The sequence below is a fragment of the Wasmannia auropunctata genome, unplaced genomic scaffold (genome assembly GCF_000956235.1).
Source record: "Wasmannia auropunctata unplaced genomic scaffold, wasmannia.A_1.0 LD333495.1, whole genome shotgun sequence".
NCBI lineage: Eukaryota > Metazoa > Arthropoda > Insecta > Hymenoptera > Formicidae > Wasmannia > Wasmannia auropunctata.
The window spans coordinates 166,797-194,066 of NW_012029395.1; the positions used below are offsets into that span (position 1 = coordinate 166,797).

Consider the following 27,270-nt stretch of genomic DNA (forward strand, 5'->3'; position numbering starts at 1 on the left):
CTTGATAATAATGTAATGTAAGTCCAGTTCGTGCGGAGGATGTGGAAAAGGATAGCTCTTTCGGACGTTAACTCGACTGCATTGAAACGAAGGCATAAGGTAATTTACGAAATGCGTGGGCGGGAAAATTCCGTTAAGGTTCCATTTCTCGAATGCGTGCACGGTACATCTCCGCAATTACCGGTTGTCCCTCTTTTTCTCTCTGTTCCTCTCTCTCTCTCTCTCTCTCTCTCTCTCTTCCAACGTGGCAGCCATCTTGGAGAATGTGTAGCGTCATCGAACGCACCATCCAGAATAACAATAAATTATCTTCTCCGCTACCTCTCACCTTCCACCTCCCGCCCAGTTCTCCGTCCTGCAATCTACATGGTCTCGGACCGATGCATCGCGTCACATTGCGCGAGGAAATGAAGGATTTCCACTGCGAGTGCGCGGCGTGCGGAATCACTCTTCCGTTCGTCCGTTTCTCCATTCCGCGATTTTCCTTCGTTTCCTCTCTGCCATCTTATCTGTTTCGCCGCATCGTGCGATGTCTCAATCGGTGCGCGTGCATGTGCATCTAGTTGCTACTAAATCAATCGGGAGGGAATATAACGACGGTATGCAGTAAATATAAAGTTTGACCAAAGAAGATTTTTCCAAATTATCATGAAATATCTCAGAAATCGTCATTTCTTTCGAAAATGTATTCTGTCCAAGATTATTATGAGACATTAACGTAAGTCCAAAAGTCCAAGGTAATAAGATATCCCCAATATATAATTGTAATATTTTTGCGACAGCTATCGAAACCAGGAAAAATGCTATTAAAGTTGCCACTTGGTAACACGATAAAAAAATTATTTTGGAGAGGAATAAACATTCTCGTGGAAGGAGATAAAGTTCCACAAACCTTGGAAATAGTAGAGGGATCTTTTGTGTTATCGACTATCTTCAAGCACGAGCCCTTCTCGGTTACCAGAGTCTCAGATTATCTCGATCTTCCTCCATCATACCATCCGCTTCAGTAACCAAGGCGCGCCTTAATTCAGTTTCAGGATAGAACATCCGAAACTACTGCGCGACATGCGCAGTAGTTTACTAGGTAAAACAATCCGACAAAAATTTCAATAATATTAATGCCATTTACTAAACAATTATTTAAAAATACGTCTGTTAATAAAAAGAAATTATCTAAGTCGCTATAATTTATACAATATTTGTTAGAATATTTCCTCTTTTACGGAATAATATTTTTATATATCGGATATATTTATAATTTTTTATTATTTTTATTATTTTATAATTTTTTTTAAATTAATAATATACACAAAAGAGGAAAATCACGAATAAGTCGATGAAGCGTAATTCAGTTATTAGCAACTGTCAAAATAATGCACGATATAGTTAGATAGGCAGCTGGAAATAGGAAAACGAGAAACCATTTAGTATAGTTTTTGCCGGAATTTTTATACATCTCGATCTGCTCCTTTTCCGAAGATCCCAAAGTGCTCGTTTTACTGGCAAGGGACAACAGGGAACCTTAATCCAGAGAGGGCAGAGACGGAAAACAATGGTGATTGTCTCGAAACGTTTACAGCCTAATTATGTGAACACGGGACCCGAGCTCGGTGGAGTAACAATGCTATAACTCGTAACAATGTACGATTGTTCATTGTCTGCCCGTGCCTCTCCGCTTTTCTTCGCGTTCGAACACACGCAGGTTCGTAACCCTGTGCACGTAGGACCCTTATTCGCCCTTTGCGAAGAAACGCGAGAAATTAGGCTGCTGAGGACCGTAAATATTTGACGGGGAAAGAGGGAGCATCTTTCGCGCATCCCATCCACGGCGATTCGGCTCCTTTGAGAGCACATGCAAATTACAAGTTAAATCTGACTTGTGCCGAGAAACTTTCTTCTAATCAGCAGGTATTTATCTGCTGTAGGCGGCATTGCCTATGTAGATAGAAGATAAATTATATAGCGTTCGCGACAACCAATGTGAAGGCTGTAAATATCCGTTCTTTCACTCTATCTACGTACAGATAAAGTAATAATTTACACAGACAAAACACTTACAGTAATTGCAATTTCTTCTTTCAATTTTTGTACTTCTTTGAGGAAGTAATACTTAATTTACAACTATACATTTTTAGTATATTGTGATATCGTTCTGTTTCTAATATTGTACTCATTTATAATGTTTTTAATTAAACGGGCATCACGTAAACATTACGGCTGGTTTATTTTTGGATTTTGACTTGGCAACAGCAGTGAACTTTGCATAGTGAAAGAGAAATGACAAGTATATGAACTTTCGTGAACGTCGCACTACCTCGTAACATTAAGAGATTTTTCTATTAATCGTTAATATCTACATTATATATACCTGATTATATTATATATTTTTTAAATAATAAATTGTATTTCTGAAATTTTAACTTGTTTGCTGAAATTGCATTTTGCTTCTTATAAAAGTATCTGAATTTCTTATCTTCAACGGTTAAAAGATTACTTTCAATGTTCAGGAGCATTTTAATTCTTCAAACATCTGGGAAGAATCATCACACTTGTGTCAAATTTAAAACGTTGTATCGAAATTTAGCTCGATATAATACGTTATAACCGGCCCGTTTGGATATTCCACAAAGTCGATGGCGGCCTCGAACTTTTCATAGGTTGCTCGTGACTTGTCCCTCGCTCTCTCTCCCCCTCTCTCTCTCTCTCTCTCTCTCCCTCTCCTTCCTCTCTCTTTTCTCTCTCTTTCGCCGCAGTGCCAAACCTCTTTGTCAGTCTCGCAACATCCGGCCTGTCTTCCAAGGCCACGCAAGATCACACACAGAAATCGGGTCGTTGAACCGTCCGCGATGCGCATTGCGCTGTAATAAAGCGAAAGGCGCCAGCGGGGAGATAAACGCACATGCTTGATACCGCTGCAACTGTCATCGTCATCCTCATCGTCGCCGTAGTCGTCATTCGATAAGAGACGATAAGGACAACAGAATTCTCTAGGCTGGCTATCTCCGTCGACAAAGTTACTCCCTCTGGGAGACTTTCTCTCCCGGGTAACAACAATTCGTTACGCACTTGTATTCTCTTCCAGGTAATAAGAGGATGAGAGAATAATTATCTTTTATAAGATTCGTAATCACTGAACAAAAAAATGTTTGTGTAAATATTGCGCATCCATTTATCGTAGTCAGCACTTTAATGTTTGATCTATTTGAATAGCTCGCGTGATGGTTTATTCCGTTCCCTCGCGCCAAGGTGCGTCGCGCATTGACGCAAACAGCTCTAGTTAAATTACATAAGATAATAGTAGGCCTCCATCGCTACCTCACAGCGGCATACGATGTTACAACGTTGTCCATAGATTCTATACATAATTAGGAAAAATTTGCAAATTTTCCGACTTGATTTTTCCAACTGATAAAGTCTTTCGATTTAAAATTTAATTTAAAACATCGATAAATTTCATCGATTAAATAATTTCTTCATCATATTTCACTTCTCTTCTTCTATCTCTTTGTTGTCCCATTTTTTCCCTTTTCAGTATTATAATTTTCTTCTTTTTCCTATAAAGTTTACCAAATATTTACAAATTGAAAAACTTCGTCTTTTTGCTTTTATTTTCTTTTCATCCCACGTTATTGATTTTTTTTTACATCGCCAGGTATTAGGAATTAAAACTGTAAATTTTAGTTTAACTTAAACTTTAGCTTACCATCCTGAGAGACTTTCTTATTCTCTTTGAAAAACAACCGAAGCCACGTCGCACACTGTATTTTTGCACTTTCTCGGGGGTATCGTCCTCCAAGGACATCATCTCGAGGAACCAGTCCTGCGGCGAAAAACCGAGATATTCGTCGTGGTGTGTATACGTTGCGCGTGCGCGCCCGCGAGAAAAATGCATGCATGCGTGCGTGCGAAGGGAAGCTGCGGAACGTGGGTCCGCTCCTGCCTTTCGTTTTTCCTTCAGAGCTGCGACGAGACCTTGAGGAAATCTTCTCGCCATCTCGTTCTCGATTTCGTCATTGAGATCGCTGTCGGGTTCGCGGCGCGAGTCGCGCGCGATCGCGTATTCGCGGCACGGCCGAAGGAAAAGAATCGGAAAGCGCGCTTCCACTCGTCGCGTCGGCGCGCGCGATGTGCGGCATAGCGCTGATCTAGACCTTGACGATGAACAAAGCAAAGAACCGGCAGTCCACCGGCTTACGTCGATCGCGTTCGAGAGCGAAACACACGTCGCGTCTATAACAGAGTTATATTTTGCTGATGTTAATACGAGGTCTTTCTTTCTTTTATAGTTTTCGACGGAAACACTCGTGTATATATATATATATATATATATATCCGAATCAGCACACACATACACACACACACACACACACACGAGAATTAGTAGGCTAACAATTTATTCTGAACAGTTACTAACGCGGTATTTCAATTTAGAAAGGCAAAACTAATTTTAAAAATATAAAAATGAAAAGAAATTAAATGGATGAATTATATTACAATTTATTTCAGCAACAATATTGCATGCACCACTTCGGAATTAACATTACGTGATTTAATGGGATATTATTATTACTGCGTTACGTCACTAAATTGTTGAAACGTTTTAATTAATAATCATTTCGCGTGCGTGAGACAAAGAGAGACAAAAAAACGAATGGGACGACATGAAGCTTGATACATGCGTAATTTAATTGTGAAATTGGCGCACAAAGGCCCCTTTTACGCGTGAGTTTCGTTCAGAATGATTGGCGCTTTTGTTTCTGAGAATTAATTGAGCGCCTTTGTGCGTAAATGACTTTACAAGAAGAGGGGGGGGGGGAGGCCCGGCCGCCGCCATAAGAAATGCATCTCATGCGGAATGAAGTCGTAACACTTCTAACCGTCCTGAGACACGGTATGTTACTTGGCGCGTGCATGCAGACGTCGTGAAATATCTTCTTCTAGCGAGTGTCGTTTATCTTCATACAACGCCTGTCGTTTATCTGCAACACGAGCCCGTCAGCAGCAGCGCGCATGCAACGGTATATGCACCTTGTATGCTACTTTACAACGAGAGTGCGACTAGATATTATCTCTAAATCACAGTGAGTTACCTCACCCCGAAGTTTTGACTGAGACTTCGCGCGCGTCCCTGTTTACATAAATCAGCACGTCCACGTGTAATTTTAGCGAGGTTATTAAATCCCTGACTGAGCCGTTATACTCAGACTCAACAAACTTTAGATTTCATCCCGCTGACTATATATTTATGCAGATCGTGCAACAAATATGCATTAAGCGGGGACTGCAGACATATTTCTTACATCTCTGAACTAACAGCTGAACTTTTCCTTTGTCGCTCTCTGGTTCGCACGCTCGTAAGGCAAATACGTCTCGGAAAATTTTGTACGCGAACTTCAGATTGACTCTCCAGATTTTTATTCCCCAGAAGCTCTTTCTCGCGTGTAACTGGCGGGAAGCTTGCATATGCGCGACGTTTTTACTAATGATACGAACACGATAAAATAAACGCGCTATAAACGTGCTATTCGTCATCTCTGTCTGCGAGTGCGACAAGAATGAGCGTGTAAACGAGACTCCGTCTGACCCGCGTAACCCATCCTTAAATGCGTCTTCAAGACGGAGCGACCGATGCTCTGATATAATCAACTTCGGGGAACTGCGGAAGCGGTGATAAAACAGAGCGTGCCATGGACCTTGTTGCTCATTCAAAAATTTCATTGAAGAGAAGGGGCGTACAACGCATGAATAATGTAATACGATAGATAGATTAATGTGAATCATATGTATGTATATACATACACACTTGCTTGTATGTTATAAAAATGTGAAAGACGCAGAAAAATAGATTGCAGTTTAACAACAACGTGGAATTAAATACATCCTTATTATATTTAAACCAAAAACATGTTTCTAAATGACCAATAACAAAAATTAAACAAGCAGTAATATTGAAGTTGCAATATAATCACTGCCGTATAATAGCAGCAACAACAACAATAATAATAATAATAGTAACAATAATAACTTTATCGAAGTGCAGAGAGTTTGAGGTATTATACATAAAGATAAATATTTAATAAGCAGCACTTCACGAGGGAAGATTAATAATGTTTACAAGCTTAAATCTTTAATACAGTTGATATAACTATATTACAGTGAAAATAATGATAGCGTATGGCAAGTACTACAAAGAATCAACGAAGACAAATATGAAAATAAAAAGACGCTGATTCTCGAATGTTAAATATTTGCTTTCAAGATCACAATTTATATATACATTTGCAGCTTATAAATATACCTTATAAATTTTTTGAGATGGTGAAAGAAGCAACCAGTGGTCTTCGCGCAACGTTAAAAGCGTTGCAGACCCGAACAAAACCCGACTCGAAACGCGTTGCCAGGCGAATTCGATGATCTCACCATGCCGAGAGAATCAAGCCGAAAGGAGCCACCAACGGCCGGCCGCCTCGATATTTGACTTCGATCAAACCGAGAACTACCCATCACGTTGGAATTCAGGGACGGGGCGTGGTCCCTCTAATAACCGAGCAAATCGTAGGTCTCCGTTCGTCGTCGAGACAAAAAAATCGTTGGCGATGATTTGATCGTCGCGTCGCGTCGGATCGATTTTGGCAGACTTATGAAATCGTGGTCACGATTCCTTGAAGCGATCAAGCACACGCATCCTGTAAAATATTGCGATTCTTTGAATATATGACTCGTGCTTTTCCAAGAGTACCTGAGATAAATATTACTAAATTTGTACATAAAATCTATTCACTATTGTACTTTTCTCAGTTCCTTTTTCAGTTCTTTAATTCTCTTGCTAACTGTACTTTTTTTTCGTAAAAACTTAACAAAAATTTTCAGTTTTTAATATTATATATTTTTGTGAGTAATCTCCGAATTAAAAAATTTTCAGCTTTTAAAGTAACAATTATTAATTTACAAAAATGTAATAATTGATCGCGGGGTGAGCTATGCAAGACGGTAAAAAGATTTTCAAATTTCGTTATTCCTTTGTTGGACGTAGTTGATTTCATCGACCTCGTACGTTGGACATTACCTAACGCAATATGTATGGTACGCGCCAGCGATATTTCGCGGCATGAACAGTCGCGTCCGCCAGTACCTCTGCGCTTTCTTCTGCCTTTCAATGGCGTCACATCGAGACGAATAGTCCCGCATGATCAAGGCGCGTTCTACGTTTCGTTAGGCGTACCGGGAAATTATTGTTCGTCTCAGTGACCCGTTTCACACTGGCCGAAATAAAAAGCGGCAACCGGCTCGATTATAATATATACGACCTCACAGCCGGGCGGCATTGTTTCTCATAGTGGACCGCCGCCGGGGTCCGTGGCTCTCCGCCGGGCGAGACTTGTAAAAAGGCGCGGCGCGAAAAACGTCGGAGTAAAGAAGGCCCGTATATACGCACGACAAAAGACTCCATTTTGTCGAGAAACTGTAGGCGAACGCAAACGCCTCTATCGAACCTTTATCGTCGCAGCTGGCGAACAGGTGTTGGCGGCCGGCTAAGTCGTCAGCTGTGCCACACTAAGCCGACGACTGCTAAGTGTAAATGGCCGTTATTAGCTGCCGGTTACGTTACGAGCCTTCGATCGAACGGAACTGGTAATATCTAATGCTTTTGTCATGTAAATCAGAATTCTCAAACGGACGGCGAGAAAACGAATATTTTTCGCACAATAAGTCTGGATGGTTTAGCCTTGAAAGACTTCCCTGTCTTAGAAGAAAGAGGAAGAATTCAAGAAATATAATAATGTATCTTATTTTTATTTGACAATATTTTAGAGTGATTTTTTAAAATACTCCACGGTTAAGCGACAAGGCAAGCTAATTCGCTTTGCCATTTTGTTCACCAACTCGTAGTTCTCTTGGGTCGACTCCGTAAACACGGCGGCTTGTTTTAGCACTGCCGCTCGCGAGCAATGTCGATGCATTACGCATCGTTCCAGTATCATTGAACGCAATTGACATCTACATCGTTAGGGTTTATTAGTACCGGTTGGCAACTGGTTTGTCGATGGCTGGCGGTGCCGTGCGTGATGAACCAGCCGGCCGCACGATTTACGGTCATTCTCAGTGATGTTTGGTCGATCCATCGCGGTCGTTTCCCGGCGCGCTTTCCGTGCACGAGGATCATCCTGGTTCGCCCCGGGAGGAAAAAAAAAGATCGCCCCGAAGGAACTCGGCCGGTCGTCGTTGAAAAATTTCTATTACAGACGCGACGCCGCGAGTCGCGTCGATAATCGTCAAAATAACCTAACCCCCCGTTTCTTTCGAGCGGCAACGCCGTAATCACGTATATAAAGATTAAAGCCGAGCCACGCAACGGTGATTACACCTACGGCGTATACACGAGCGTGTGATTATGATTACTCTAAATTCATGCTCCCCGAGTGCCGACGCCGTTTCCGGATATGTTTATTAATAAATGGCAGGTCGCTATCCGCCGCGCCGGAGCGTATTCGGGACAGCTTAATGATGATAGTCGCTAAATGTCTTCACAGAGGTTTGTAGTTAGTCTGCTCGCGAATATTATAGTCACCGTACTCTGTGAGGTTTTAATATTCTTACTTTTTTTCAGAGGAAATCCGTATCAGAGCTACAAGTGTTATCTTTTATTCAATTTTATTGTACAAAATTATAGGTACTTCTGCGTAAATTCAAGGTAACGAAAATGGAAGGATTATTACAATAGGAACCGGATCGTGCATTAATATTAATAAACAACAAATAATTTTCAGAAATGAATATTAATCGACAAATTAATCGCTGTAAAGCGTGCTCGCGGACCATTACGAATCACTGTTGTGCGCGTGAAAATATGAATTCCATGATGCGCGACGTTAAACTAAACGTTGCATGAAACGAAATACCCATTGACGTACACGCTAAATATTTACGCAGTCGCGACGGAACGAGCGCGCGAGAATTTGTAAATTAACAATTAACACGGCATCTCCGTCATCACACGCCGGTGGCAAATATTTGTTCGCCATACAGACGTGCACGTTTGCAGGACCTTACAACAGTTGAAGCTATTAGGGGGGATGCATCTTTATTTACGGACATTCGCATGTGATTGTTTTGGAAAAATATTGCTGTTACGGACTTTATGACTTCAAAAAGGAAAACATTTTGTCGCCTTTATCCACACATCAAAAAGAAAAAGCTTTTATCATTTATAAATTTAGAGACTGACCGACAACTTCAATAATTTGAACTGTCCTTCGAGTCTATGCGATGTGTTTCACAGATTTCGTATGTTTTTCTTTATAATTTATGAACGATAGTATCAAACTACACTGAGGAAAAAAAAGTTGTTAAAATAACTAAATGCGTTTTGTTGACAGTTTTTCTTTGATTCAATTATATATGTTTTTGAGTTAAACATACATCAATAACATGATACATTATTAATATATTTTTGTGAATTAACAAGTATTTTGTTGACAATTAACAAATGTTTGCTTGACAGTCCGTGACCGCCGCATTTAGTTGAATGAAATAATATTTTTTTAAATCAAAAATTTTTTTTCTCAGTGTATTGAGGAATTTAAACAAAATCAAATTAAAGGACGTTATACTTTGTCTCGCTCAGTAACCGATGTGCTTTGATGCTTTCATGCGAATCTGCGTTTCATACATGTATACTTGACTGTTTAATCCGACATTTTCAAGGGGTTTTCTTATCAACGCGTAAGAGAGGTCTTCAGCGCAACTTGGAGTTTTGCCAGGATATTTTCGCTGGTCTATTTTGCAGAAGGAGTTTGGTAGCGCCCGTCGGTCATGAGAACTCGCGTGGCGCGAGGGTCTGAAGGGCAGGGCAGGGGTGGATTTGGAGGTTGGTCCCGTATCGAGGTGGGGCAAAGGTGACCCCCGCGGATCAATACCGCCGCCGGTCGAGCGCCTCCATAGCGTTCGAACCGCCGACGTTCTCGTATTTCGTCTCGAAATCAAATGCCGTTTGGTCCAGACCGGTTCGTGGAGGTTATTTCCAAGGGAATCTGTTGCGCGCGGTTTAGTCTTTTGGTTTATCGAGTATATTCGTTGGAAAAAACCAGACGTGAATTTTTTACACGAGCTTTTAGACAGCTTAGAAATTTTTTTTGTGAAATTTTCTAACCGGAGATGGGATGGTTAATAAAACTGAGCGACTTTTACATTTATATTGAAGCTTTACCTTTGAAAAAAATTAACGAAAGATGTTTAATGACAAACAAGAGCCATCTGAACAATTGTTTGCGTGACAGAATAATTTATAATTTCTAAACTTCTGACAGTTAAAACGATTTTGGAGCTATATTTTTTGCAGTAAAAGCCTTACCTTTGAATCAATCTGACAAGAGCTGGAACTCTCGTTTTTAATTATTCGTATACACACAAATCTGCAGGAACTTTATTAAGGTCGTTGAAATTAGAAGGCGTTTCAAAGCGTTATTAATTATTGTACCAGTCCACGTCCATGCTGATGTAACTCTCGGCAAACAGCGTTAGCAAAGCAATGATACGGGCTTTTGTTTATTGTCTCGAGTGTTTTAATTGGCCGAATCGGTGCGCAAACGCTTGAGGAAGTCGATTTCAGTACTTTCTCTTCGTTCTACACTCAAGGCGATATCGCTCCCGGCTGACGACGTCCGTCGCGGTTAAGAGAGATAAATGCCATTAATGGACTTCAAATGAAACGCCTGCTCTATAGCGGTCAGCACCGTGACGACTGCCAAGAACGGCCAGTCCGCGCGGCCCAAAGGGCATCTTACTCATTTACTTCCCGCGCAGCGGGAAATTAAATTCGCGGTTTCTCGACCGCGTTTCCTGTTCACCGCGCCGCGAACACAATCGTAATGATTTATTCATTTGCCGTATAGCGCGATGATTAATTATGAGGGTTTCACAATTATTTGGAAAGGCACTCGTGGCCGAGTGAAGGTATTTCGTTCGATCGCCGTTTCCAGCGATGCTCTCGTATCGCCTCGATCGTTACCTCGATGCTATACTTGTATAAGGTTTCCTTTCCGGAGTTAATATGCTCCATTGCATATTATTGTGCAAATTACGTTGTTTTCGTCAAATCAGAATGCAAAATGGGAAAGTCGCCTCGAGATTGCCGCTTGCTTTCGCGACATTCCGCGCAAGTCCTTCTTCCGGGCAAGATGCAAGCCGAAATTTGCCGTCAAACTTCGCGCTGAAAGTCTGACGAACAAACGGGTGTCAACGAAGCGCGACGAGTTTATGGCGAAAACACACCGGGGCTACTCACCCAGACTTGTTAACAAACAACAACGATTAGCCGAATGGAAAGTTCCATCAAGCCCCCGTACAGAATACAGTGACTGTCGTTGATATAATTGTCCTTAATTACTTTCTTACTGCGTTATATACATGTTTATGCTGTCGGATCGCGAGAGATGATTAACACGCGCAAATTTCATGTCGGAGGATTTTGTCACGACATTTTGCTATATTCCCTTCTGCGCCATGATGATTAATATCGAAGTAACTTTAGATACTCGTAACTTTCGTGTCACTCGTCGCGATTAGAGTGTACATAATCCGGACTTTTTCCATCGACGCCAAGAGAGATATTTTTCATGAATTTCCGCAACAAATTCCTTTTTCCTGGTACTGATTATCGCGAGTGAAACCGAATCAGCCGGATTCAGGATGCCAATGTCCGGTGTCCGCGACCGGAAACCAGGCACGAAGGCGAACGGATATGATGAACGATCGGGTTACGATTTAGCATACGTTACATTATGTCACAGGCTTGAGAAAAGATTGAATTGGACTAGTTCCCGTTTCGGCAGTTGTACAGCCAGTTCGGATCGCGAGTGCAGAAACTTATCGCGGCTGCGTATTCCTTCTCTCGTGCATTCTCAACATAAAAATAGAATGAAAGAGTATAATCAAAGAAATTTTAAAAGTATCAGAGCGGAACAAATTTGAAAACATTGAAAATAAAATTGCGAAAGGTATGTTATATTAACGTATTTTCTCTAGAGAAGATCAGATGTTACGTTCTATCTTATTTAAAAAATTTTTGGTCAAATCATATTCATTATGTCGCTGGCACTCGCACGGAGAGTTACCGTATTATCGCGTTCGAGTCCATATCACACTGTTCTTCATTTGTTCTTCGCGCTTCTCTTCTTTTCATCAAGCACGTGAGAAATTATCATCACGTACACGGTTAACCTTGTCCGCGCTCTGGCGTATCGTGCCTCATATTTTCTGCCAAGAAGGTAGAAGGTCACTGTCGTATACTCTTATCCGGATATTTCTATACGCGTTCGTGAACCTTCGCTTCTACGTTAATGACACCCTGTCACACTCTAAGGTAATGATTACCTACAGATGCCGATCGCGCCAATTTCATAGAGAAATTGGTAATAGCGTGTAACATTCTTGAATGATCGGAGAACGTATAATATAATTTATACTTTAAGCTGCTTATCACAGTGAGTGTAACGTATTTTCTTATAATAGTGTAATAGAGTGAAGTAAGTTTTGAAGATCATAAAATGTAAATTACGTTGCGATTTATGTGGAATTGTGACCACGATCGATTTAATATCGTTGCGTTAAAAAAATTGTATTTATGCTGCTCTTGAACTAAATAATTCAGTCGTTTGCATAACTGCTCTTAGTTACGTATATCTTTAATCTTAATTGGATACATGTTATAAATAACGAGGAAATTGTTGTGGGTGTGTGTGTGTGTGTGTTACCTGTGTGTATGCATAGAACTAAATTTCAAGGAATCCAGATTACAATTACGCATTGTCAAAGTAATGTGATAAGACAATAAAATTTATCACCAGTTAAATGCGGTCATTCGCAGTATATACTCATACACTCGTTCATGGGTTTTTTGAAGTGATTAATATTACATATAATTTTAATGACGTAAATTTTAAATGCCAAGAAGATATTGAAATAGAAGTGACTTGGCTTCGCGCTGTTTTTGAACTGCGGCAGCATTTCTCTTTCTATCTCCCTTAAATCGATTTATCATCATTCGGAATATATAAAATCGTTATAGATTTTATATATAATTGCAGTGTATATCACTCTGTTAATAGAAAAGTGACACAAGTTGAAACTTTGCATTTTTAAGCTAATGGAAGAAATTACAACCCTAAAAGACTTTTAGATCGATTTCTTTTCATTACCTCAAAAATGCTGAGTTTTCACTTGTGTCACTTTTCTATCAACGGAGCATTATAGAATCTAAAATTCTCAAATTTTTATGCATTTTAATATAATAGAGGAAATATTGGACTGTTAAATGCAGATTAAAAAATATTTAAATAATTAGCGTTTCGCTACATTTTTATTCTATACTCCTAAGCACAGGCGACTTTTTGTCACATCGCGTCCGTTTGAAAAATTCGGCACTAGCCGACGACGCAGAAAGATACGAGAATAGTAACGGAAATTGCGGGCTCGTGACGAAAATGCTACTTCGCGTGTACTTCATCCGCTAGGAAGAATTAATCGGTTCCCGCGATTCGTTCCACGCTTACATACTATACATACGCCACGGCAATCCGTTCTGCAAAGCCCTCGCAAATAGGAAAACGTGATTAATCGAGATTCGCTTGGACATGTTTTTTTTCTGAATCCGCAGACGAAGCGCGCACCTCGAATTATTCGAATCCAGGGGCACGCTCTCGTCGACATGGTTTCCCGTATGAAAATTCAACGTCGTTTTCTATATCAAATCTCTAGGGGTCCGTCCGAAGTGAAGCAGAAAGAACTCAGGCGCGGACATAATGATAAAACTCCTGGACTTTAGTCTGGACCTTGCCAAAACTAACGTAACCTTCCTATATTATAAGAACAGTACGCAACTACGAAAGAGCCTTCATGTGCAACAATCCTCTTATATATTCTATCGTATACAAATGAAATTGTGTCATGGACAAACGTATGCAGCTATTTCTAATAGATATTTAATCACTTTCTCCCATGTTATTTCCAACAATTTGACATAACTTTCCGAAATACAATTAATAGGAAATCAAAATGTTATATTGTTTTTTTTTTTTATTTTTATAAAACGGATGTCGATCTTGATCGATTTATGATCAAACGAAACGTTGCACTCATTCTCTGGCGATGCGTATTCATAAGTATTTAACGTATCGCTCTCGCGGGTTCGCCGACCGTGAAAATCATCCCCCGACCGAAATCACTTTCCCCCTTCCTCGCGTATCGATCCCGACTCGCGTATCAATCTCTGTCCCCTTTTATCTCTTTCTCGTTCTCCCTCCCTCCGTCCCTTTCTCTCTCTGTCTCTCTCCCTCTTCATCCCTTAGAACGCACACGAATTAACGTGCCCTCGTTCTGTTCTCGCATTGCAGGTACAAAGCGAATCGTTGCGTGAGCGGGGGCGGTAGCCGCGGAAACGGGGCGACTGGCGGTACCGGAGGCGGTTCAGGTACTGCAGGCGGCCGCGGCGGCGGCGGGGGCGGTGGTAGCCCCGGTAGGGGCGGCGGCGGCGGCGGCGGCGGCGGCGCCGGCGGAGGAGGAGGAGGAGGAGGAGGAGGTGGAGGAGGAGGCGGCGGCGGCGGCGGGGGAGGAATAGACGGTGGCGTGGTGCCTGCTGCACCACCGACTACCGGCCATCACCACCACCACCATCACCATCATCATCACCTCACCACCACGACTACCACGACTACCACCACCACCACCACCTGCGGCACCAGACACCACAGGCACAAACTGCCTGCCGGCAAGCAGTGCACGGAACACCGTCACCACCCACATCACCACCGGCATCACCCACACCGCTCCCACCACCGGGGCATGAACATGGGCCAAAAGATTTCAGGTTAGGCGATACACTATACGGAAACATTGTGCGCATCGTGCGCAAGCGACGTTGAACGCGAAACGCGTTTCGGTGGCGAACGGAAATTTTCTTTGCTTTACAATTAGTCGTACAATGGAATAAACCGTTGATTAAACCGCGCGATTAATCTTTATGGCGTAATTACAATTTTTCGTGTAATGGTTTCGTGAATGTTTATTTATCCAATTTACTTTAAAAAAATTCAAGTCATGTTTATTTATCATATTATTATTCACGAAAAATTCTGTCTACTTGATGAAGATTAATGAAATCGACTTTTGACCTTTGCTATCTTAAGTGATCTCATTGCCAGTTTTTTATCATTATAATATCCGCATTGCAATCAGCAATGCTTTCAGATAGTTATCAATTGGTATAAAAAACAAATTAGTATAATCTTCAAATTGCAATTAACAAACGTTTAATTGAAGATTTAATTTTTTAGTCTCTAATATTTTATTTATTTTTCTTACTAACGCAAAATCCGATTTTTTAATAAAAAAGAATTTTTATCAATATAAGGTACGTAAAAATTTATTTTAGGAATATAAACATTTTTAAGATTAAGGCAGTGTTGAAGACCTGTCTGTTTTAACCAATTAAATATACAATAATTTTTGTGTCGAGATTGCTACGTATTACTTTAATAGATTTGGAAATTCTTTACCACAATTAAAGCATACGCGTTAATGCGTGTCGGACGCTCGAAATTTATGCCGAAAACGAAAACAAATTTTGCAATTTAGATTTTCTTTCTTTAGCTCTGGGCTATCGTGTGGTTATATGTTGTAAAACAAGCTATCAAGACGAGATAATGATATAAAAGCTCTGCAACTCGTACTTACGATGACTAGACTAATAGTTTATACGAAGAAATAATATGGAGTTTGTAGAATTAGATTTATATACTTAATTTTCGAGAAATATATACACAAAAATTTGTTACAATGTGCGATATTGATGTAGTAATCTATAAAAGCAATACGAAAATGTACAAAAATTATTGCGTTTTGTCGGTAAAAGACGATTCCAACATCCCCTTATGCTGAACCATAGACATAGTATAGATAAACCGAGCATGCCATATGCTAGGCATGAGTGACACGTGTGAGAAAGAAGGAATAATACTCGATTCTTTTTGCTCTTTAACAAATATTATTATCTTGTGTATCAAAGAGAGAAGAGAAAATCAGGTGTTATTCCCTCTCTCTTGCCGCTCGTGCTTAATATATGGCATGCTTAACATACTATGTTATGTGCTGAACAAGTCTGTCTTATCGATTGAACGCGATTATTTTTGGATTAGCCAATTTTTTAATTGATTTCACAAAATTATAAATCCTTTTCTAGAATTAAAATATTGACAATAACGGACTGTGTCTGCAATTTCATACAAAAAACGAAAAAAAGAAGAAAATTATTGGCTTCTGCAGTCGATTCGTGACATGTGCCACGTACAAAAATTTTAGATTTTGAAAATTAGATTATAAAATGAGCGTAGGTTACAGTTGGAATTACAAAAGAATAGTACTCTGCTTTTACTGATGAGATGCTTTAATATAAGAGAAAGATTGATTCGAAAATATTATTGTATGACGTATGTAGTAGCGTGTGATGTATGATGTTTATTACCACATCAATATCGCTCACACGTTGCATAGAATCCGATTTTCAGTTTAGGATCCCTTAATCTTAATTCTTTTATACGATTCTGTATAGTTATTTACCTGAAGCAGAAATTCTCTGCCGCGTACTGCTCACAGGTGAGCGAGTTTAGTGAAAAGTTTAGTTTAAATGTACTAATTAAATATAAATAGTGAAAAGTTTAGTTTAAATGTACTAATTAAATATAAATTATTCATATATTTTTATTCTTTTAATTATATTTGGCCGTTTTTTTCTCCAATTAAAAATACTAATGGTTACTGTTTCATTCAGCTGATTTTATCAATCAAATAGAAAAAATGAATTTTTTAAAAATTATTTCCTTATTTATTAAATCTGCACTATTTCTTGCAACTAAAGTAAAATAGTCACTTTTAATGTAATTTTGCATTCGGATTAAATATGCAAAATTACATTAAAAGTGACTATTGTATTTTATTTGCAAGAAATAGTGCAGATTTGAATAAGGAAATAATTTTTTGAAAATTCTTTTTTCTATTTGATTGACAAAATCAAGATTACTACATGATTTTTTAAAATCGCCACATGGCATCAAAAACTAGAAGTTTTAATCTAAATTTTGGTACCCTGCAAGTTATTATTATATTTTGTTGAGTACGATTTTAATTTAACCCAGTCAATTTTTTCCTAAATTATTGATGATACAAAAAAAGAAAAGTGTTGTTTAAATTTTTTTTCCTAGGTGGAGACGTTAAAATGATATGAAGATTATTTCCGCTTTTTTTAAATGGAATTATATAATTTTTTTACGTAATATAATTCCTCTAATTATTCTGCATATAAAAGTATTGAAGTAGAGTTATGGAAAAATCGATAGGATATATTTTATGAGATATTTTATGTCGAAAAACCAGTACTTTACAAGGTATTCATACTTTATGTCGAAATATAGCATGATAAAATATGAAATATCTCATAAAGTATTGATTTTTTAATATTATCTTTATATTTTTATACAGAATAATAAGATGAATCAATTGGTGTAAAAAAAACATAGCTGTTTTACAAAAAAAAATATAAAAATTGTATTTTTTTAAAGCAACTGTGTTTTCTTTACACTAATCGATTCTTATTATTCTATGCATAAAAATATTAAAGTACAATTCAGAAAAACAATAAAAGAATCAATAGTTCACGAGATATTTTATATTTCAGTTACGTGATATTTTATGTTGAAATAATATATATATATATATGTATATATATGTGTGTATAAATTTATACATATGTATAACAATAAGCAAATATGCATATATAACAAATTTGCTTCATTGTTAGTCATATAATTACCGCGTATTATATTGCATATGGACTTTATCTGTAAACGAGTTGGAGAGACTAGAAGGCTCTTCGGATTAACTTGGCTCGCGAAGCGTTTATCGAGGGTCAAGGTCCTTGACCGCCTCATTTTACCTGGCTCCAAGCTCAGGTAGAGCTTGAAACAGGTCGTTTGCTCCATCAAGAAGGACGAAACTTTCTCCTAGCCATGTCTGTGCGAGCCTCCAAAATATTACATGCCTAAATTATACATACCCACAATTATACTATATTCACATTCCTGTTACGGTAATATAAAAATGTGTAATGCAACATTATTTAAAGGGAATAGCTTCTGTTCGAAAAATAAATTACGATAAAAAAAACTGTTGCTCTAACAGTAAGATAATTTACACGCATGATATTACATATTCATCAATGCAATATCACTTGCGTTGATGCAACAAATTATTTCGAAATTATACGTAATGCTTTTTAATAATTATTTATCAAACAAAAACTTTTATGTCTATGAAAAATATTTAAAAATTTCAAAAACACCGATCCGGTTGAATAACTTCGCTTTGTCGATTTTTCTTAAAATTTCGTGATTTATATTGGATTATTTTCTCAACAACAACTTTCATTATCGAAACTTACCACATAGCCGACGTATTCGTACGGAATGGCTTGCGTGTATATACATGCATAAACTTGACGAATTTATTTTTCTTCAACAGTTCCATCCGGAACTGTTGAAGAAAAAGTTTCGTAAGAAGAATGCGCCTGCTGAACGTCGTCATCAATTTATATATATGACTTTAAACAGAATCGTTAATTGTAAATGAATATTGAATATGGAATAAAACTTGACGTATATAATTAAAAAAAAACAATTTTTTCAAATAATAGAAATTTTTAAAAATATTTAGAAGTTTAGTATAGAATAGTATTAAAAATTAATAAATATTTTGATCTTAACTTTTAATTCATTTACATCTAACGCGTTTAATGCATTTCTGTTCAGTTAGATATAGATATTATAAAAGATAAAGCCATTTACCTCTTCTAAGATATAAATTATATATATTTTTTTAATATATAGCATCTGAAAAATTGTATATATACAATATGATAAAGAATTAATAATTCGTCAACAGTATTATAACTTCCTTCTCTTCTTGTCGAAGATCCCTATCTTATTTTTTTGAAACACTTGAAATTTATTTTTAATCTTTTATGTGCTCGTCAAATTACATCATATACGGCTGTCAAAGTTCAGCACCACCGTAAAATAATTACTATTGTGCTTAATTACTTAACGCGTATAATGATTTTCACTGCGATTATTTCTTATACTTACTTTTAATCAAAATCAATCTGTGACTTAGCCTCAAATTTATGATCTGAGATCGTATTATGTTGGGCACGAACTGAATGTCTAAACCCTCTGAGGAGTAAAAGGCGAAAAAAAAGAAAAAAAGACGGGCGGAGAAGGGATCGAGTTCTCATACCGGGGTCGCCTCGGTATGAAAGACTCTTTCTTATTCGTTGCCCCTCGTCTTTTCAGACCCTATATCTTTGCCGAAGTCCTAGAAGCCCTCGAGCGCGGGAACAGCTGCTGCGGCAAATAAACCAATGATCCAAGGATATCGTGGGTCAACCTTCCAGAACCTTCCGCCGCAGAACCTTCCGGACCCACCATTATTTCTCCTGGTCCTGATCGTTGCCTTGCTCTTATTCTCTTGCTGCCCCTTCCCTCCTCCCTCTTCTTGCGAAACATTCTGATCCGTCGCATTCCTGCTAGGTATCCAGCTGTGAGCATTCGCAGACAATATCTGAATCTCAAACGAGGATCCATCGAAAAAATGACCGCATTGAAACGCATAAGCCGATATCTTTCTAACGATGTCATTATTTTTCACCTTGGCATAAATACCGATCTATCCCGAAGTATCTGAAATCTATCGAGATACGGAGATACACTTCCTCTTAAGATACAATTAATCCCAATACCTATTTTAGTCCGCCACTTCAAGACATGTCACGAACTGAACTGTTATCCATTTACTCACAAAAGAATCAAACTTTAGGGATCGTTTTAAAACCTCAAAGATGGCCTCTAATCACAGATAATCCCTTAATCACAAAAAATATATATGCAGAGATACGTATCCTTTGTATGTGGCTATTTAAAGTTAAAAGGGTGAAACAACTTTTTTAAGAGGATGTTAAACTGAAAATCGAATTCCAAGCATCGCTGTTTTACTAATGATTTGTGCATATACATGCGTGCGATATTGATGTAATAGTGTGATGATACAGTGATATGTTTATGTTCCCTATCACCAATATCGCGCGCCTACATATGCATCGTAACAAATTTTTGTGTACTATTTTCTCGAAAATTAGGTATTTAAATTTATTTCTACAAATTCCATATTATTTCTTCATGTAATCTACTAACTATCCTAAGTACGAGTTGTAGAGCTTATACATGATAAACAATTATTGTTAGTATAATATATATAAATTTATAGACAATATACTTTTATAATTATGATATATTTTTTGTATTACTTATTACTTTGAATATATATTGTAAGATACGTGGGTTAAATGCACAAATATCGAGATAAAGGCAGTGATAACTCAGTGGCAGAATGGCTACCTGAGAAGGGAAAAAGTCTTCGATTTTAAATCTTGTCAATTTCCTTTTTTTATATTGTCGCCTACAATATACAAGATACCTCTTAAATAGTGCTCACTAATTATATAGCCTTATTCCTTATAAAAGATCGAGTCGAAAAGTCCTGAATTATTTTTTTCCACAATGCACAATAAAGCAATCATTATACTGCAGTAATTACAAACAGCTTTATTAAGCATTGTAAAAAAAATGTCTAAGACTTTTTGACTCATTTTTTTTATATTGAATAACGCTATATGATTAGTGAGCTATTTAAGAATAATTTAGTTCTACAATGTTCAATGAAGTAGTAATTATTGTGTAGTGATCGCATCAATAACCATTGCAGAAAAAAAAAAGATTTAGAACCTTTCGAGTATTTTTTACAAAGAATAATGCTATATAGTTAATGGGCATTATTTAAGACACACACATACACCAATTTATTAAAATAAGTGTCTATTACTGTAGTACTTTCGTCTGATATATTTTCTAACATCTTTTCTCGTCATCGTATCGTATCTTTTGATAATTCTTGCCCACATATTTTATATATGTGTGATGGAAAATCCATCAATTTTAATTAAAAAGAGAATGATACAAATATGTCGAAATAGTAAAATTTTCTCGTGTAAAATTTAATTCTTGTCGAAAAAATTTATTTTCAAAATATACATCGAGCACGCATGTACTGTTCGTTTATATCTGTCTGGCTTGCAGCAGATGCGTCGCCGAATCAACAAGGATTGATGTATTTTTTTTCCATTACTGTATCTTTCCGCATCGCGATAAGCTGATAAAAACCGGGTAACTCGAATATACTAACAAAGTTGTAAACTGTGATAAAAGTCGAATTATTCTAACGATAGTATTTATATAAACACACAGGCGCGCGCAGAAAGATAGTTCATTTCGAATGAGATAAGGTCTCCCAATCACGCGTATATTCGACGACTTTAAACGTGGGCATTCCCGAAAACAGTGGCGTTTACACAAATATTTTGTCCTTGACCTGCTTCCATATACACGAAGAATTTGTTTTATCGCAGAGTAATAACATTGTAAGAACAAGCATTGCCGTTAGCGTCTGTTCTGTACGAATTTGCTGCGTGCACACTCCTCGAGACCATCCATGGGTTATTCAGGTTATTATTTATATTATTCAGATTTATTACATTACTTGTATATGTATTTCGATCGAGACGTCTCCCGTTGGAGGCATTTTTACACTTGGATAACTTTAACGGTTATTAAATAACCTCTTTGTGCGTATGTCAGAGCGCGAAATGGGCCGACAATCAAAAGTGACCGAAATCAGAAGTGGCCGCGTGTAAAAGCTCGTTGCGTAAACGGGCACGGGCATTGTTCGATCGGGGAACTGATCTTTTTCTTTTTTTGCTTCTCAGGCGGCGTGAAGAGCATGAGCCGGGAGAGTGGTGCCGGAGCCGGCGGCGGGGTCGGTGTTGGCGGTGGCAACAACACGACGTACACACGATCGGCGATAACGCGCGAGCTGGCCCAGGACTTCGCGAGGCCGCCGCGCCTCGACGTGCTCCTCGACATGCCGCCAGCCTCGCGAGAAACGCAAGTCCATCACAGCTGGAACGCCGACGACCGTAGTCTAAATATATTCGTCAAGGTACTGATTAGGAGAAGTATCGATATAGCTCTTAAAAAGGCTCGAAAAATATATATAAGTAAATACACATATATATTTGATACTTCGTAAATATAATTTATCCTCAGGCGGACGTATATTGGACAAATTTCTTAGACAATTCTTAGTCATGAGAGTATTGTAAAATCATATAGATATCACTCTCTCTTAAGTAATCACAAAAGTGAAAATACAGAGGAGCTACAATTTCCCTCCTTTTTCTACTGTATAACTTGTTTGAACTTGCACTATCAAAAAAATTTATGTGATTCTTTCTGATTAATCTATGAATTCATTTACTTTGACGTTTTCAAGTTGCGAGGCGTGTGCTTTAGATTAAAATTTTGAGGAATCAAGTTTCTCACTGTGTATTTTCATTATTTTTCCCAGGAGGACGATAAGCTAACGTTTCATCGACATCCCGTCGCGCAAAGTACGGATTGCATACGAGGGAAGGTGGGGTATACCAAGGGTATGCACGTATGGGAGCTTTATTGGAGCACGAGGCAACGAGGTACGCACGCCGTCGTAGGAGTCGCGACGGCGGATGCGCCTCTACATAGCGTCGGTTATCAGAGTTTGGTAGGGAACAACGAGCTCAGTTGGGGTTGGGACCTTGGTAGAAACAAGCTCTATCACGACTCGAGAAACAACACTGGCGTGACGTATCCAGCTCTCCTCAAGTCCGACGAGACGTTCATTGTTCCTGACAAATTTCTGGGTAAGAAAACTCCTTCGTAATTGCAGTTGCGCGATCGCGCAATTTCTTTGAGAATTTATGAAATTATCCAGCAAGATGTATCGTGCGAAAAAAATCAGACGAATTTTCTTTGCGAGTATCTTGAACTTATCACGCACGCAATTTCTCTCCACAGTTGTCCTCGATATGGACGAAGGTACGTTAGCATTCGTAGTGGATGGCCAGTATCTTGGAGTAGCGTTCAGAGGGCTCAAAGGAAGGAAATTGCATCCTATTGTGTCCGCCGTCTGGGGACATTGCGAGATCACGATGAAATACATCGGCGGACTTGATCGTAAGCGAATAATCATAACAATTCTAAAACTATTTGACACCTATTTATATTACGAAGATGTTTAAAATTTGAATAGACAAATTTTTTCGGTCCATTATTTTAATATTTTTGTAACGTATATTTATTAAATATTAAAACAACGAACTAAAACACATAAGACGTCTGTCAAAATTCATTGCGCATTGCTGCGGTATCCTCGTTAATTAGGCGCTCTCGTCTTCTCCACAGCCGAACCTCTGCCCCTCATGGATCTCTGTCGAAGAGTGATCCGACAGCGAATCGGCAAGAATAGACTAGAAGACAAGATCAACGAGCTGAATCTACCGCAGACGATGAAGACTTATCTTCTATACCGGGACAGAAGGTAACCACTGAGTGAATCTCCTCAAGATGCCACCACGATTATGACTGCGAACATCACCGTGTTAGAACGTTGCCACTACGACGCACAGGCGACCGTCCGCTATCCCCTCTCGCGCCACCAAGGACAGCAACCCCTTAGCCGCGCGTCTCCGTTAATCAAGCGCACGATGTTCAACAGACTGACATGCGTTATGCGACGACGCGTCGAGACACGCCTAGTACCTCGAGAAGGCACGCTGAGAGAGCGACGCCGAAATACCGTATTGATAACGACTCGTGGCATCCTTATCAGGACAAGTCGCGATGATTGCAATCCTCATCGTCGTTATTGCCATCGTCGATAGGTTTAATTCATTAAAGACAAGGTTAAGAGACAAAACTGCAAGAAATGATTTTAACGAGAAAAACATTTTGAAATTAGTTATTTTTAATGTTGTCTTATATTTCTTATAGGTATATAGGTTGTCTCAGCCATTATGTTTATTGTACTTCTATCTTTGGATAGAGCATTATTATTTATTGGCTCTTAGAAAATTGTACCGAGAAGAGACAAATAGTTTCGGTAAGATAATAGTAGTAAGATAGATGTTTTCCGCAATCAGCAAACATAACGCGAATATTATGCCCCTATTATTTTTTTTAATATTCGCTTCGTTGACGATTCGCGGTATACGAAGAATAGAAATTGTGACGATTGTGATTCAGACGATGGCGATGCGGCAATTTGCGCGATGTCGGAGACACGTGGTTAAAGACGGAAGGCAAAAGATGATGAGGCGAAAACACGAAGAAACTACAGCGCTTCGTAGTTGGCCAGTAAAAAATAAATTAGACTTAATCGAGCCTGGAGGCTGATACGGACGTGTCGCTTACTTACATCTTGGTTAATTGGTAGTGGATAGCGCTGCTGGCTCATAATCCGGCCGCGAATAGAAAAATGGTGGAGCCACAAGAGGAAGAAAAAGCGAGCGGAGAAAATTCGGAAGATTCGACAGATTCGGAGAAAATAGAAAATAAGAAGTTCGACAAGAGTCGTACGAAGAATCGAGAAGTACAGCGATAGAACTTGTGCACGAGCGCACAGTTGTGTAAATTTTTTTCAACATCTTGAAGTAAAAAAGTATGTGATGAAACAAGCAAATATTACACCTAGATGTATAGTGATGGACATCGGGCAGCCACCTTCCAATAGACTCATTTTTCAAGTATTTTCTAAGCATGCTAGATTTAATAAAAGTATAGTGGTGTGTGCGTGTATCGTGGATGGATATTAAGTAAAAACGACGAGGGAGGTAACAAAGGAGGAACAGAACAAAGATAAACCCTGCCATAATATTCTCTTTAGCAGTGTTCGAAAAAAACGTAGACTTTACAATTGCGAATTCTGCGGGGGAGAGGGAGACCGAGTGGAGAATGCGAAGATAAAAAGGGGTAAGCATTTGAAACTCGCGCTGTGGTGAACGCTAAATAAACATCTGAAGTATGAGCTGAAGTAAAAAAAAAAAACTAATGACAAACAAAGTGTGTTACTAAAATTAATTATCTACATCTAATTGATTTAAAGTACTGTAAAGTACTGCGGAAATAGTAATGTATTTAACTAATGTTTAAGAGAAGCGAGTGAACACACGGGCATTGGCACAAATTATTCCAAACGCGAATTGAAACTGTCATGGAGAGCCGCTGCTATCAATGAAGCGTAGCGAATATAATCCGATAAAAGGATGACAAACAGTAACAAACAATACATTGGATTATACTTATCACGGATTACTGATCATAACGATTATCGGATTATCGTAATAGTTACAACAATGACGACGATAAACAATGATGCTGATTATATTCGGATGTGTAACTATTATACTATTAGCATGACAAATCTTACGACTGGTCTCTAGTATCTCTTTACTCTTACGTTTGTCGCTTAGGTTTAAAGACTATGCCCCCGTCAACGGCTATGTCGATTTGTAAATAGATAATATTGATAATATCGTACGCGACGCCGTATACGTGTATATTGTGTGACGTTTATTGTATCCGTAGCTGCGGAAACAGGCAGACCGAATGCGAGAGTGGTACCATCTTCATCGTTTTTCGTACAAGCAAAGCAATCATCTCGCGTCGTCAGACCTCCGTTTCGATATATATATATATATACCTTGCTTTCTGAGGCGCGGACTTAAAACGCGGTTGTTTCGAAATCAGTTCGATTGTTAATCGCTGATGTCATTGTTTGCACACGCCACTGGCTTTAAGACTTGTCCGAGAGACTCGGATCGTATCGCGTCTTCCAAATTATCGTCAATCGTTCGCAACCTTTATCTGATCATTCTGAGCCTCGTTGTGGACGTAAATCGCCTTTACTTTCACACCTGTGTGTCGGTTACGTTTCTCCTTGGTGCAATCCCCCTCCCCGTGATGACCTGTTTGAATGAGCCCACTAATGGCACGCTGGACTACATTCCAACAATCATCATCAAAGAACAGTTCGCGAGATCACGCCGTTCTCGCGCCAAAAGCGCGCACGATCTCGCACTCGGGAGCTTTCGATCGCACAGCTTTTGGTGGTTCTCAACGTCCGGGAGCGTGATCTGTCAAACGACGTTTGCTTTCGCTACCTCTCACCTCGCGCAAGGGAAACGCACGAATCTGCGACGCGAACGGATCGAATGATAAACGGACAGATGCGAAGACATTTCAGTCTTTTCGAGAAAAAAAACGTATCGACTCTCCATCGGCATGCCGTCGTCGGAGTCCTGTAATAATGAAAACACACTGAAAACGAGAGAGAAAGAGAAATGCTGTGAGGGATCTCGCAATGAGCGATGACACAGAGAGAGAGAGAGAGAGAGAGAGAGAGAGAGAGAGAGAGAGAGAGAGAGAGAGAGGACCGCTGCGTGGAAAGAGTCGTCCTCGTTATCGTTATTTTCTTTTTTTTTTTTTGCATAGCAGCAGGCGGTAATTTACTTTGTCATCTTTTATTCGGCACCCGTGCATGAAGGCAAAAAAAAAAACGTCGAAACAGTTCTCTCCAGCGGGGCGACTTTGCATACCGCGATAAAGAAAAGAAATACACAATTCCAAGTACGTGCACGAGGAAGCGTACCCGAGGACGCATCTCAAGCGTTCACGCGATTTAATGTACATTCATTCATACATGTCATTCATTGTATTGTTATACTCGCGTGAGAAAACTGAGGAAAACTAAGTACACGCGCGCGCGCACACCCTCAGAGAGGAAGGTTTTTCCGCAACTATACTTATTGCTACCCGTTGAGCCGATACTGTTTTATATGATTGCCTATAGAAACGCATGTCACGAGCCGAGCATGAAAGAGGACAAATAGGATGAAAAATATTGTACAAAATTATTATTAATAATTGATATTAATAATAATTATTACTATCCAATAGTTTAATTAATTACTCGGTCGTCGTTATCGTGTTAGTCAGGTATTTACGAATATTATGATATAATTGTGGTTTCAGTTTTTGTACCTTATGTATAGGGAGAAAAGTGTGTGCAATCGATCGATATGACAATAGAAGAAATGAAATGAAAAAGAATCAGATGTATTCTACGCTTTCTTATTACAATATTAAATCTTATTACAATATTATTTATTTAAATTTAAAAAGAAATAAATTACTAATTCGCTCTGTTTGATCAGCCTCAAATTAGTCTAAATATTTCATT

At 38.8% G+C, this 27,270-nt stretch overlaps 1 protein-coding gene across 2 annotated transcripts; it reads left to right on the forward strand.

Annotated features, from left to right (window-relative positions):
• Positions 1–14,736: 14,736 nt before the first annotated feature.
• LOC105459889 (protein gustavus) lies at positions 14,737–27,140 on the forward strand. Of its 2 annotated transcripts, none has more exons than XM_011706231.1 (5): positions 14,737–14,863; positions 21,923–22,155; positions 22,564–22,894; positions 23,049–23,207; positions 23,436–27,140. In XM_011706231.1, exons 1-5 carry the CDS (start codon positions 14,839–14,841, stop codon positions 23,573–23,575), a joined length of 888 nt encoding a protein of 295 aa, XP_011704533.1. In that variant the 5' UTR covers positions 14,737–14,838; the 3' UTR covers positions 23,576–27,140. The 2 variants fall into 2 exon arrangements, with proteins under 2 accessions (XP_011704533.1, XP_011704531.1); XM_011706229.1 differs by lacking the exon at positions 14,737–14,863 and adding an exon at positions 21,427–21,661.
• The last annotated feature ends 130 nt before the right edge of the window (positions 27,141–27,270 follow it).

Bases quoted from the DNA above. Each gene is read 5' to 3' on its own strand.
- LOC105459889 (XM_011706231.1), top strand. From the start codon at position 14,839: ATGAACATGGGCCAAAAGATTTCAG. The intron at 22,156-22,563 runs GTACTGATTAGG...TATTTTTCCCAG, and splicing joins GTCTAAATATATTCGTCAAG to GAGGACGATAAGCTAACGTT. The intron at 23,208-23,435 runs GTAAGCGAATAA...TCTTCTCCACAG, and splicing joins ATACATCGGCGGACTTGATC to CCGAACCTCTGCCCCTCATG.